The sequence below is a fragment of the Stegastes partitus genome, unplaced genomic scaffold (genome assembly GCF_000690725.1).
Source record: "Stegastes partitus isolate 25-593 unplaced genomic scaffold, Stegastes_partitus-1.0.2 Scaffold295, whole genome shotgun sequence".
Taxonomy (NCBI): Eukaryota; Metazoa; Chordata; class Actinopteri; family Pomacentridae; genus Stegastes; species Stegastes partitus.
The window spans coordinates 302,010-315,728 of NW_007578026.1; the positions used below are offsets into that span (position 1 = coordinate 302,010).

The window sequence follows — 13,719 nt, forward strand, 5'->3', positions numbered from 1 at the left end:
AAAAAACCTCATGATGCTCAGACAAGTTGCAAAGCGTCTCTTACTCTGATTTCTGAGCGGGTTTACGGATGTTTATTTGCAACAGACATCAGAGACAGTAACAGCACACTGAGTCTAAAAATATGTTCATTATGCACGTCTGCTCAGATGAGTTATGACTCTGATTCTGACTATAACTAACTTAATGTTGTTTGTAGGACACCTACATGCTCTTGATGTGTCTTTGCTGCACATCGCTTCCTCTGCAGCTCCCGTACTGTCTGTAAACCTCTGAAATTAAGCCCAGTTCAGCTCAGTTTTACCCTCACAGCTAAAGCAAACGTCGCCCAACATTTGGCGATGTTGCAGTGCCAACAGCCTACTGAGCAATACCTCATAATCAGGAGGTTTTCTGCTGATTGTGTGATCAGGATCTTTTAATGAGGAGATCTTTTCCCACGTTTCTTGTATGAGGCAGTGAATTTTACTCACGAGATGCAGAAATCACACCTCTCTATATTTTTTGCATCACTGTAATTTATTCTAATGTGTGCGAGAAGGTTTGAGCTGCTTGTTTTTGTCGAATGACAATCTGAGCACTTCCTGTACATTAGAAGTGTAAAAGTCAACGCTTGTTTTCTCTTTAATTTCTGTGACCTTAGCGAGAATAAATATCTTCCTCCACAAAACTGGAAGCATCAGCAAGGAGCTCCTCGTCCCAATTTCTCTCCATTCCTGCACCTCCCTCTCTGCTCACATTGGACAAGCCGAACCCCCCAAAACAATGAGCATTTGATACACTTTCTTTAAAAGAGAAATACATTAATGATGCTCCCTGACAGTCTGCATTAATCAGAGGGGGCTCCCCCTGAACACAACTCTTTATCGGCCATCGATTTTCCAGTGGGTTTATGGCGAGCGACACACCGAGAGAGCTCGTCGCCGGGCGGCTGCTGGGAAACACATTACGGGGCTGTCAGTTGTCTCGCCATGCATCCTGCATCATTCTTTAAGCACATGAGAAGTTCATTACACCACACAGCTCTGACAGTGCATAGGATATTAGGGACTGTGTCCCTTGTGCATATCCTCGGTGAAAGTGTAGCACAGCAGACATAACAGAGGATTTAGACTTTATTCCAATACGGCTTTAAATCGATTTGAGGTAAAACGATCTTATACGAGTTTGAAATTAGAGCATCTTAAACCTGATTTTAAATGGGATGAGTCTGAGCCCGTTTGCTGCCTGTCATTTAACCTTTCACAATCATAATAATGAACCTGAGCTTGTAAAGCACGTCTAGATTTTCCTCCACTTCATGGAGGAGCCTTGCTAAGTGCTGTGGTGCCACATTTGGAAATGATGTTGCAGCAACAGTTTCTCCGGGCTCCCTGCTACATCCTACACGTCCCATGTTCACCAAAATGATTTCTCACCTTAAGACGCTCACGCTGTTTTGATTTATGATGCTTCACAACTACTAAAATTCAATTTCAGCCTGTATTGCATGCCTCTGATTGCCCCGTAAATTAGATAAACTGATAGCAATTTATTCAAGGATCCCACCTCTCCTCTCCTTCCCTTTCCTCTCTCTCCTCCTGTTCTTTTAACAGGAGACACAACTCACATCCCAGACTTGGGTGAATCCAATATTTAAGCGATACGTCTGTATTCCAGGGCATTCAGCAGAACAGACAAGCTGATGCTAATAGAAAACCTCGCAGAGAACAATGAGAGGGATAGAAAACAATGTGCATGTTTGATGATGTGAGAAACATTCAGAATCTGCCTCCTTCAGTCTGATTACTCTTACACTTGCTGCTCTGGAAGTCCAGGAGTGAACCTATGTGGGATGCTTTAGGTGAGATTTGAAGATTTATAAGGCCCGCCATCACTCAGCAAAGACAGGACATTAAGAGCTAAGTAATGTCAAATAAATAAGATGCGGGTCGCTTGTGAACACACATAGCAACTTATACTACATCATCAGACGATAAATAATGTGCCTAATCCAGAATATGATCGGATGTGACGTTTTTAGGATTACGATGCCGATGTCACCGCTACTCCAGCGATAAAAAGAGCTCCACTTATCTCCACTTATCTTGGCGATGCTGATGATGTTCCCTCCACACAACAATGTGGTCAACAGACCCATTCAGACTTTAAAGAGAAGCTGTCAGAGACCGTGATAAAAAAGTATAATGATTATAAATGCTAAGCCCCATTTAGGAGGCGTCAATGCCATTGTTGTTGTTATCCAGCGTATCAATCTTGTTGATTGATCATCCCGCTCCGGTGACATCAGTTTTATGGCCTCTGAAACGCGTCTCAGTGTTTTCACAATGCCATCCAATTAGGGCACTCCATTCATCATTGGGCTGAAGAATCATTATTAATTGGGTGGAGAGCCGACCGCCACTCCCCTGCTGAGAGGGGCCACATTCACTATTCATACAACAGTAGAATAAATGGGGGGCCGTGGGGGTGATGGGTGCAGAGGGGCCACAAGACGACACACCTTTACGTACATCACGGGCACACTGAGTCAGAGTATAGACGATTACACGTTCCTCTTTTCACAGCGACTGCAGGAATCCTGTCAGTGTGTCGAGGTGTGAGCTCAGTGTGGACACTTTACGTCTCCTAAATTTAAAAAAAACAACTTCTGACAAACACGGTGTTAGATTTAGGGCCTTGAACGTAACGCTGAAGTTTGGCCTAAAGCTAATTGTGTTCTGATGCTAGGGGGCAATTTTACACGATGGAGAAGTAGTCAAGAAACATATGAAGTCAGTGTGCAAACGGTTCTTTTTTGGACTTGTGCAGGAGAGAAATCTGGGTAATCTCCAAAACAGGTAAATGTTTAGTCCTGTGCAGGATTCTTCTTTGCGTCTTGTGACCAAAACTTTGTAATAAATCAGTGCAGAGGACATACGTGTGCGCGGGAAGCAACATTTCAATGCAACTCTTTGGTACCTTCGTTGCCTGCGGATAAGCCGTCTGGCTTGGTGATGCCCGTGCTCTTTTTCCGTCTGTGCTTCTTGCGGTTGGCGTGCGGCGACGGAGGCGGCTCGAGCTTTGGACTTGTCGCACTGCCCATACTGGCGTTTGCGGGATCGCTCATCCCGTTGGCTGAAAAAACAAAAAGAACAGAAAGACAAAACAATCGTTATTTTATTTTTTTAAAGTTAAATGAAGATCTTATCCCTGTTTCAGTTTCACTAGACGTGCAGGTAAATTTAATTTTCGTTCATGCAGTGAAAACAAACACCAGAATCTCTCTTCATGACTTTGACTAGTTTTTAACTTTTTTGAATGCACCTGCACCGCTGACAGGGAATTACTAGAAAAGTACAAATTAAGATTAAATGTGCTGCGAATTAGCACATGTGCTAAAACACTCAAACAATGCATCTGGTTTGTCCAACGTAATTGTGATGTCCACATCAAATAAACAATAAATAGATAGATAATAAATAAATACATGTAGACCAAATGTTTTCTACTCAGGGCTGCCAATAAAAATGTTGTTGATTTATTAGAGAAGCAAAAAACACTCAAAATTTCTCTTGGATGTAATTTGCAGTTGGAAAAAATTCCATCTTGATTCGACTTTTTGCAGAAAGATTATAAACAATAATAAAAACCAATGTGTTTTGTTTTACGTTTTAACAATAAAAGGGGGAAATTAGGGGTTATTTATGTCATATTTAATTGTATGATGGTGCTTAATGTGTAGATGTTGAATCACAAAAAAGCAGCTTAAGAATTGAAAACGACTTCATGAAACTCCTAGAATTTGTCGCCGACTTATCGCATTAATTGCTCACAATCCAAATTCCATCCCATGTGTTAGAGGAGCAGAAATACTTTGAACTACTCCTTTAAAGAGCTGCTGCCAGCTTCACTTCAGCATATGTACCTTTGAAAGTGAGGAAAAGTGTTCGAAATGACACCGAGGACTAATAATGAATGACATTATTGAAAGCTTTATGGTGAGTAAAGGCAGACTTCCTGATGATGTGTCTGCAGCAGGAAGAGTTGAAAATGGCTCCGAGTGCTCCAGGATCGACTGTGTAAGTGCAGCTGTGGATGGTGTGAACGACAGGTATGAGGCTACCAGTGAACAAATGGTTACCTGAGCTAGCCCGCGGCCAAGCTCTCTATATGACTGTCTGAGAGTGACAGGGGGCTAAGAGCCGGCTTTGTTTCTTGTAAGTGATTTTATAAATGTGATATTAACCTGTGCTACCGTTGGGCAAAGGCATAGGAGGGATGGGACGATAGGAGGGGGTTGTCAGCTTGCCATCCTTCTGATTTCCTGACATTTGACATCACTTTCCCTTCTTTCCCCCTCCGGATGCCATTATGAATCTGGGAGTGGGGGCCAGGGGCCTGGGGGAAGCAGGGAGGGAGGGCCAGTAGATGGGCCCCATATTGCTCTCTTCTTACCACCCTGTGTGGTGCTGGCAGCCTCCTCCATTGTCTCCCATCAAAAGCTCATTGTAGTGTGGCAAACTCCATTCATTTCCCCGTGCACCGTCCCAGCCCCAGGGGTGGAGTGCAGGAGGACAAGGGGCTCGGGGATTATTGCTGTTGTCGTTGCCAGTTGCACATGCTATAATGTGCGGCACTGTGCCATTAGCCAGTGTACAACATTAGGCCTAATTCGGTCATTACCTTTAGGGAGATGGGGCTGTCTTGGAGGAGTAAGATGGGCTCAGCAGGGGACTGAAGATGCTTACATGGGGGGGAGAGTTGCAGCTCGGAGGGCCGGGGGATACGCTGTTTGAGTTTGGGCAAAATGCAGCACCTGAGACACACATTGCTCCGTCCGACTTAAAAATTAACCTTGATGAGCTCAAATGTACACAAACAAGAACGTCATTACTAAAAAAAAAAAACAAAAAAAAAACTCATTAAAACGAGCTGTTTGAAAAGGAGCATCTTTAACGGTGCTATTAATATTTCAGCATAAATAGTCGTGTGTGCAACTTGATAAATAACAGTATTGATTATGTGCCGTGGCATTAATAAACATAACATTGGCGCTCGAGCACATATATTAAGCTCTCTGGTGTTTTGAATGGCAGCACGCAGCCACACATGTAGCAGCTCCTAGTCGAGGCGTCTGTTTCAATTTCCCTGCTCTCTTACAACAGCCCCCCTGAGACGAGTCATTAGCTGGCTCAGACAGCTGGGGGCACAGGGGTCCTCCGTGTGCCCCCCTCCTCCACCCTCTGCTTCCTCCTCCCTCTCCATCCCAGCGTCTGTCCCGCCAGCACAGCTCCGTATGGCGGGTGGAAGGCTCGAGCCTCAACCTGCCTCCGACGTGACAGCCAGCATTTGTTTAATGTCGCTTGAGGTTAAAGGGGAGGGCTGCCCCTCGGGGGCCCCGACTGTGTCATAAACACCTCTAATTATCAATTTCTGCCCCTAATGTTGTGGAAAATGACCCCGGTCCCGCTACATTCTGCACCTGAAACATCTACGGGGTGATGCGCCTCCCTTTGTTTGCACCCATCAGGCTTTAAGGAAGTCTCTAATATAAAAGGTATAGCGGGAGGATAAAAGCACAACACACATCGCTGAGCAACAATATCGAAGCACCCGAGACCTAATGGTTTTACATAAAGTCCCCGAGTGGTTCTCAGCTCGAAACTATGCACGGCTAGTAAATTAAATTTCTTAAGCTGAGGATTATGAAGTTGAAACTAGACTGATTCTGAGAGCAGAGAATTCACTGTGGCATTATTAGCTAGCTGCTAGAGTGTATGAGGGCCATCAGGACCAAGCTGGGTAATGAAGCTCACTGGGGACCGGGAGTCTCTTTACCACTCAGCCAAGATCACCTGGGCAGCAGAATAGGTATCCGCCTAACCTGTGATTACAGCGTATTACACTCCCACCACGGAGATGACAGTTTAAACATGCTTCAGGAGGAAGGCTGTGGGTGAGACAAAGGGGGCGCCGCTAGCAGCTCCCCTCGCCACCGCCACACTGAGAATGAATGGGAATGAAAAAGGGTGAGGGAGCGAGCGGCAGGGGGGGAGGGTGAAGAGGACAGGGGGAGTCATTTCATTGTTATTCAAGAGGCTCTGGGTAAGGAGCACTATGATTCCGCCAGGCCCCTTGACATGGCAGCCCTGCCTGTCCTCAATCAAAGCCAACGGCTGCAATTAATGGCAAAAATTAGAAACAATCACCGCCTCCCCCTTATTATCCTCAATTAGAGCGTACTAATCAAGGCCTGATCGCGCTCTGCTGCTCTCTCCAAACTAAATGTCAAACTTCATTACGGCCTGGCGTAGAAATCAAACGCCCCACATGCTATCACCCTCGCATCGGGAGGCCAAGGTATAAAACACAGTGCCACAGGAAAAGGCTATCTGTGCATTAAGTACCTGTGTGCTTATGTGCAAAATCAGGGGAGAAAAAGCACTTACACATAAATAAATTACCCCAGCATAGAGCGCTAAGAGGCATTTCTTTAATGTAAAACTAGGGACTGATGCAAACTTTTCATTGTCATTTAAATATAATTTTATAATGTGTGACAATTAGCACAGCGCGGTCACATTATAATAGTGTTTAATATTAAAAATCACGCTGTTAAAAAGTGAAAAAGCAAAATGTATGCACTTCCAAAAGGGCTGCAAGCTATACATGTTAGCTATTAATGATTAATCTGCTGATTATTTTCTTGTTACATCAATTAACTGTCAAAAAAAAACAGTTGCTTGTATTGTCGGAACAAACAAATCTAAAGATATTCAACACATTTTTCATATATGACAGAGAAAAAGCAGAAAAACTTATAATTTGAGAAGCTTAAATGAGAAAATAATTGCTTAGAAATTTTACATTTTTGATTGATATCTAAATTATTTCTGTGATGGACACCGCTATGTCTTGTCACTTCCTGGATTAAGACACTATGGCATATATTATATTTTTTAGGGCATTAACGCTGTGAGCATAGACATCTCAAGCATGTCGGATTAATTATCGAACACCTCCCGGTGAACTCTGATCTGCAGTAATCTTCCGACTTTGGCATCGTGACCACGACTTGGGTGATTGTCATCAGCGAGCCTATCACGTTGCTCAGATGACTGTTGGAGCCTCTTGCTTTTAATTCAGGCTCAAAGATTGAGGTGCGCGACGGAGAGAGCAGGATCTAAACAAGCATCCGGTGCATTAAGAATGGGTGTCTTTATGAATGCAAGCAATAGAAAAATTGGGCCGGGATTTAATCAAAAGTCTGCGCTCAATATTCAAGAGATGTTACTACCTCTGCTTCTGCCTTTGCTCAATGGGTTTACAAATGAGGACATTCTTTAAATAATATGGAAATGGTTACCTGGCTAAGACGCATTCATTCTCCAGTGAATCATCAATCTGCTGTTTTTGCATCTCAGAATCACTTTTTATGTTAACCTGCAACCTTCACCAAGGATAATGGAGTGATTGGGCTTGGTTCAAGTCAATTCGAATGGCAAAACATGAGCACCCTTCACCGTGGAACTCCCTCTATTGATTATTGAAGACGAACGACAAGAGCGCCGCGTTTCAATCAAGTTTATGTTTTCTGATAGTCCAGTCACACTTTACGCCGCGGACGCATCCCGCCGCTTTCGTTCCGATTCGCCAAAAAAAAAATTTGCAAAAGCGAGAAGTTTTTGGAGCTGCCTCCTCGGCGAGCGTTTAACCGTCTGCACACTGATTACAGCGACACTTCTCTTCTCAGGAACCTAATCTATCATTCCAACACAACGTTTTCTACTATTATTTTCAGCTCATTTGCCTCATTCGAGCTCATTTGTGGTTACCTTAAAAGTGGCATGAAAATAATTGAAGAAAATAGAATAATGGAGCAAATTGTGGATCTGATTTAGTTGAAGACTGGATGCTGGTTAATGAGCTATGTTAATATGGAAGGGCTTTTCAGTTTACCAAACATGGAAATAGGAAATTGTAGCCTCTATATTTCCGCACAGTGCAATGTTTAGGAAGTCCTATTTGTCCTTTTTTTTTTTTTGCACACACACACATTATAATACAGACGCAAACACGCTCTGTGGAAAAAGCTCACATGCAAACAGCCACACAAAAATATTCAGCGAGCACACAAACACACACACACACACACACAGAGTCCCGCTCATTTATTTGAGGACCCCACGAATCTAAGTAATTCTGCTTTGGGCATGCTGCTGATGGGAGACGGGGGTAGGGGGTGATGGAAGTGCCTGCGTCCAGGCAGAATTGATCGTTTGGCAGCTCCAAATGAGAGACAGGCTTGTCTGCGGAACCACGAGGGCCGTGCAGTTGGACTCCAGCAGCGCTCGTAAAGTGCGCTCTTTAAACTGCCGGGGCCCCTGGGAGCCCATGGGGAGGGGGGGAGCCGCCGCCGTGCTAATGAGAACTACCAGAGTGCAAACATGCATGGAAATGACTGTTATTCTGTTGATGTGCATTTAAGTGCTTTTTTACTGCCAACCACAAAGAGAGGGAAATAACTGGTGATGAATGGTACCCCCGAAAAGCATTCATTTTCCTCTTCGGAAGAAAAGAGAGGAAAACAGAGGAGGTGGCGGTGGAAGGAGGAGGAGGAGGAGGAGGGGGGGCAGAGAGTAAGATGGAAGGTAAAGACAGGATGGTTGAGGAGGAGGTGGTGGGGGGGAGGCAGGCATAGTGAATATATTATCTTACTTCACTCAAGTACAGTGACAAGGCGCAATGTGACAAGGAGGCAGTAAGTGGAGATGCATCGATGGCGGAAAGTTAACCTTCACTGTTCCTCTCCTCTGAACACGCCGCCGCCGCCGCCGCTGCTCTTTGATGGCGGCGGCGGCGGCACAAAAAGGTCACAGCGATCACAGCTCTGATCACCTAATTATGAAAATGAGGCTTGTTTCACCTGTCTAAGAAACTCGAGAAAATGGCAGCTCCATCACACCTCCGGATCGAGTTGTGTTTTGAATTCACTTTTCTTGTTTTTTTTTTTTTTTTTTGTGCGGCGAGTGCTTACGGGCTCCGCTGCTTGTACTGGTGTTGATGGCTTCGTTCCACTGGTCGGCGCTGGACACGGAGAAGGAGCGCTGGTGCATGCCGTCTTTGCTGCCGCCGAACACCGAGCCGCCCGTCTGGAGGGACGAGCTGCTGTTGGAGTGAGGGGCGCCTGGAGAAAGAAAAGAAGAAAAATGATTTTATGTGTTCTGCATATGTGGAATGATTGTTTTCTTCAAATAAAAATACAGGTGATAAATGATGTAATTGAGTTTTTAGGTAGTTTCTGCTGCCACCTTCCTCTGTGCGCTCACCAACCCCCTTCACACAGACACACAAAACTCCTCTCCCTCCGCCTCTGCCTCTAATTAGCCCTTAATTAACAAGATACACTCTGAACGCTAATTATCTCGCCTCATCCCTCTGACTGCCACATCGATCTCCACTGGCGTCAGCAGGCGTTCTCTCCCTAACTTCCAATCAGGCGAGCCGCGGACGCCTGGCTCTCTTTACTAATTCATGGGCTAGGCTGCGCCATGTGGGGTCCTTCCCTCCTGTTTCGCGAGCAGTTTGCCACGACGCATCCTAACTACTCCGAAGAACTCGTCGATATGCTTCCAGTCACGTGAGCGGAACCGGATTAAAGCCGGAAAGCGCGGCGGTATTTTGTCATGTAGTGCAATAATTTATTACAAATTGGTGCCAAAAAAAATTTAAGAAGTGAAGGTTTTTATAATAATTGTCAAGGTTGCATCAAACTAATCAGGGAATATTTCACTTGACAGAAAAAAGGTCAGCTATAAATACAATTATTCACTAATTCAGAGCATATTTGCAATTAAAAAAAGGCTGCACAGTGTAAACATAATTCATGGAGATGTGACAACTAAAAGAGTTTTTTTTTTCTGATTTTCTCGTCTTACAGGTATCACACGTCAAGGCCTTTTATTCAATAATTACACCAGAATATCAGTTTCTGATTGAGGTGACAATAACAGAAAATATAGTGTGTGGCTCGTGTGTAAAGTAAACTAAGCGGCACGGGTGCTTGTTAGGATAATATGTCCTACTCATTATCTAGAGTAATAAGTGTATCAAATTCACATAATCATGTCTAATTAGTATCAGTAATTATCTTGTTGGGCCCAGGAATATTAATCTTCAGGTCCCAGAGGGGAGGGAGCAGAATCGCAGCGAGAATGGGAGAGAGAGCGAGGGAATCATGCTGAGGAGCACCGACTAAATTAGCATGCTGAAATCAGAGCAGAGGAGGAGGAGGAGGAGGGAGGGAGGGAGGAAGGAGGAGGAGGAGGGAGAGCAGAGGAGAAGAAAATGTGAAACTTTGTTTTTGAAAAAGTGGCGGATGAACGGCACCTAAAATAAGCTAACGACTCGGAGGGAGGAAAAAAAAAAAGGGGATGCGATCGGTTTGATTGCTGCTAAATTTAGAAAGTGTTTGTTAACGTGACGCTTTGTTTCCGGTCATGACCTGATGTCACACCGATAAACCGTCTCCAACAGAAATCCCTCAAACTAGTAAAGGTTTTAAATCAGAGAGTGAAGTTTGACTCTTTGACACCTTATAAAAGAAAAGAGAGAGAAAAAAAAGAACCCCGTTAGATAACTACAAGGCAACTTCGATTGATATTTAAAATTCAACAATCATGTCTAATTGTCAAATTGGATGCTAATGATTAATGAATTATACATGGCTGTATCCATTAGTCCCCAGAGACCACTCCTGCATAAAGGGGAGGATAATGTAATTACAGTGGAGAAATAATCAGCTTGTGGCATTAAAAAGAGCAACTGTACTCACAGCTCCAGCCAGGCCCGACCCGACCCGACTGCAGCACATTCTACAGCCGCGGACCGACAACATTAAGGCTGCACACCGAGGTCCAAAGCAGCATTAATACCGAACCGACAGTGATGCCGCGATGTCAAACACAGATACATTTGCAGAAAATATAAAAACAGGTTTTTATTTTGTCAATTACATTACGTTTGGTGAGGAACTTTAATCTGAGGCCCCATTCTGCTCAGTCTATTGAAGAGAAAATGAAAAACCCAGCAGTGCTCCAGACATTTATAAGGAAATTACATCAAATCTAGACACTGGTGGAAAGTAACTAAAATCATACCCACATTTACTTTAATCCACTACTTCTACCACCACACTTTTAACTCATCTGTATTTATCTGACAGCTGCAGTTAATTTGCAAATTAAGATAATAGCGTTTCTTTTTTTTTTTTTAAACAGACCCGACAGGATAAAGTCATAAAACATTGCTCAATCCAACATTAAAAAATCTTATTACACTTTTATGCACCGGTAATAATTACAGTCTAATTATATTGGAATTAATAACGCTGACTGCAATCATTCTGCTGCGTGAGTATTTTTTATTTTTTGGTGATAGTACTTCTATGAGAGTATTTCTACCACTTGTACTTGACTTGAAAAACAACATCAGCACCGATATGTTGTTTCGTTCCGTGTAAAATTAAGCAACTCGTAAAAAAAGTACGAAAACCCCATCGCGGGCCGTATTGTCATGTGTATAAAGAGATAACAAAAGCCATATAGTGTGTACTGCAGGCTATCCGGGGCTGGGGTGTTAAGTAGAGGCGATGGATTAGCGGGGAGCAGCTCTGCCTTTGCTTCTCATTTCTCTTTAGGCCGGGCCGTCAGTGGGCTGATGAGCCGTGACGAGGCCTGACCCCTCCGTGGAGTTGTTGCCATTATGTACAAGTAGTGAGATAATGAAGCATTCATGCTAATGTGGGCCGGGCAACACATCATCTGCGGCTGTGTAATCCACCACCATCATCACGACCAACGCCCAGATGTCCCCCCTCCACCTCTGATGCTGCTGCTGCTGGTCCCATTACAAGTCGCTCAAACACACATGTGCATTTAATAACGTCTTTTTTACAATCTGTAGGCGACAGACTAACATCAGGACTTCAACTCTCGTGTGTGGCCTTTTTTTTCTATTCGGAAATTTACAGTTTTATCTTAATTTTTTTGATTTACGACGCACACATCTTCAGAAATATTTCTACAGATGCGAGTACAGAAACGGCAGCATTAGCTCCTAACTAGTGGTATGTTTGCTGGGCGTCCTCCTGCACTGACATGAAGAAACAATGCTCACTGTAGTTTAATTATTGTTCATATTTTATGCCTTGCTGTCAAGAATTCCCTCGTAGTAGGCGTCTACACCAAATTCTAAACTACAGATCTATTGTGAATGTCTAAGTAGCCGATGTCACATTAATAAATGTAAATACAAAAATACACATGGACAGTTTCCAGGTCCCTTAAACCAACATTTCTCCTTGGTTTGACCCACACTGGTAGATCTTCCGGTGAAATTTAACCCGAAAAAGCCTCAGTGTACAAAAATGTGTAGCATCTGTACAGAAGTATTTTTCATTTTTGAGTATTTTGGGTCACTTTAGGAGAAGTCATCACATTTCAAGCTAAAAGAATGACGTTTAGGGTAATTTTTTACAGATGTCAAATGTCGAAACGGGTCGAATGTGACCCCGAAATAGCCTCAGTGTACGAACGTATTTTTAATTTTTGTGTATTTTGGGTCATTTTAGGAGAAGTCATTACATTTCAGACTAAAAGAATGATGTCTGGGGTAATATTGTACGGATGTCAAATGTCAAAACGGGTCAAATGTGACCCTGAAATAGCCTCAGTGTACAAAAGTATTTTTCATTTTTGTGTATTTTGGGTCACTTTAGGAGAAGTCATCACATTTCAGGCTAAACAAATGGCATTTAGGGTGTTTTTTACTGCTGTCAAATGTCAAAATGGGTCTAATTTGACCCTGAAACAGTCTGTAATAGTGGAAAATAACAGTGTTAAATCAGTTCAGCTAAACTACTCGGGTACTGCTGATAAAGAAGCCCTTCATCTCATCCATCGGTGTTGAGGGAGCCAGACTGAAGAGGCTGGAAATCACCGCTTTATAGTACAGACAACAGGCCCGGTTTGGCCAGTGTTGAAGGAAGGTGTGGCGCTGGCACCGGCAGAACCTGCTGGTCAGCGAGCACGAGGCTGCGAGCTGGAGGCAAATGGTGCTGCAGAGTCAGGAGGGATGGAGCTGAACGCTTCCTCCCCGTGGAGGCTGAGCAGACAGAGCATCTCTCTCCCACAGGATTGATTAAAAGTGACTGGGCCCATTAATACTTTGATGCCATGTATGTGTCGCCGGTGACACGGCAGGACGCGTGCTAACGGGGAGGATCATATTTAAAATGGTTCCGCTCAGCACCCAGCAAAGGAATTAAACCTGGCCGCTCGGCAAACGGGCGGGCGCATGCGTTCTCACATTTACTCTCTGTCTTCTCAACCTCTCCTCTTCATCTTCCCGTCTCCCCCTCCGCATCCACCCGCCCCTCCTTCCCTCCGTCGCTATCCCTCTTCTCCCAGTGATTATAAAGGTCTTTAGATCTAAGGAATGAATGAATTACCAAAGGCAAAGACAAGGCTTGTGATTTGGACGCCGTGAATGAAAAATTACCCCTTTGTTCCCTTCATCAATTGCATGTCTAATGAAATCAAAATCCCGATCGCATAATCAGAAGAGGGTCCTCCACCCGGAGAGAGACCTGATGTGATTTGTAACCTTTCTTTTCCTAAGTGGAGATTAAGGCAAATCTCCCTCGCATTGTTCCCTGATGCAGAAACGGATGGCGACCG

The 13,719-nt window shown here is 44.0% G+C and overlaps 1 protein-coding gene across 2 annotated transcripts in view; it reads right to left on the reverse strand.

The window, feature by feature from the left end:
* agap3 (ArfGAP with GTPase domain, ankyrin repeat and PH domain 3) overlaps positions 1-13,719 on the reverse strand; it is a 116,289-nt gene that overhangs the window by 24,807 nt on the left and 77,763 nt on the right. For both annotated transcript variants that reach the window (XM_008283025.1, XM_008283024.1), the window contains exons 12-13: positions 9,018-9,167; positions 2,960-3,115 (exon numbers count right to left, since the gene is read on the reverse strand). In XM_008283025.1, coding sequence (XP_008281247.1) covers positions 2,960-3,115; positions 9,018-9,167 — 306 coding nt within the window. The remainder of the gene's footprint in view (positions 1-2,959; positions 3,116-9,017; positions 9,168-13,719) is intronic.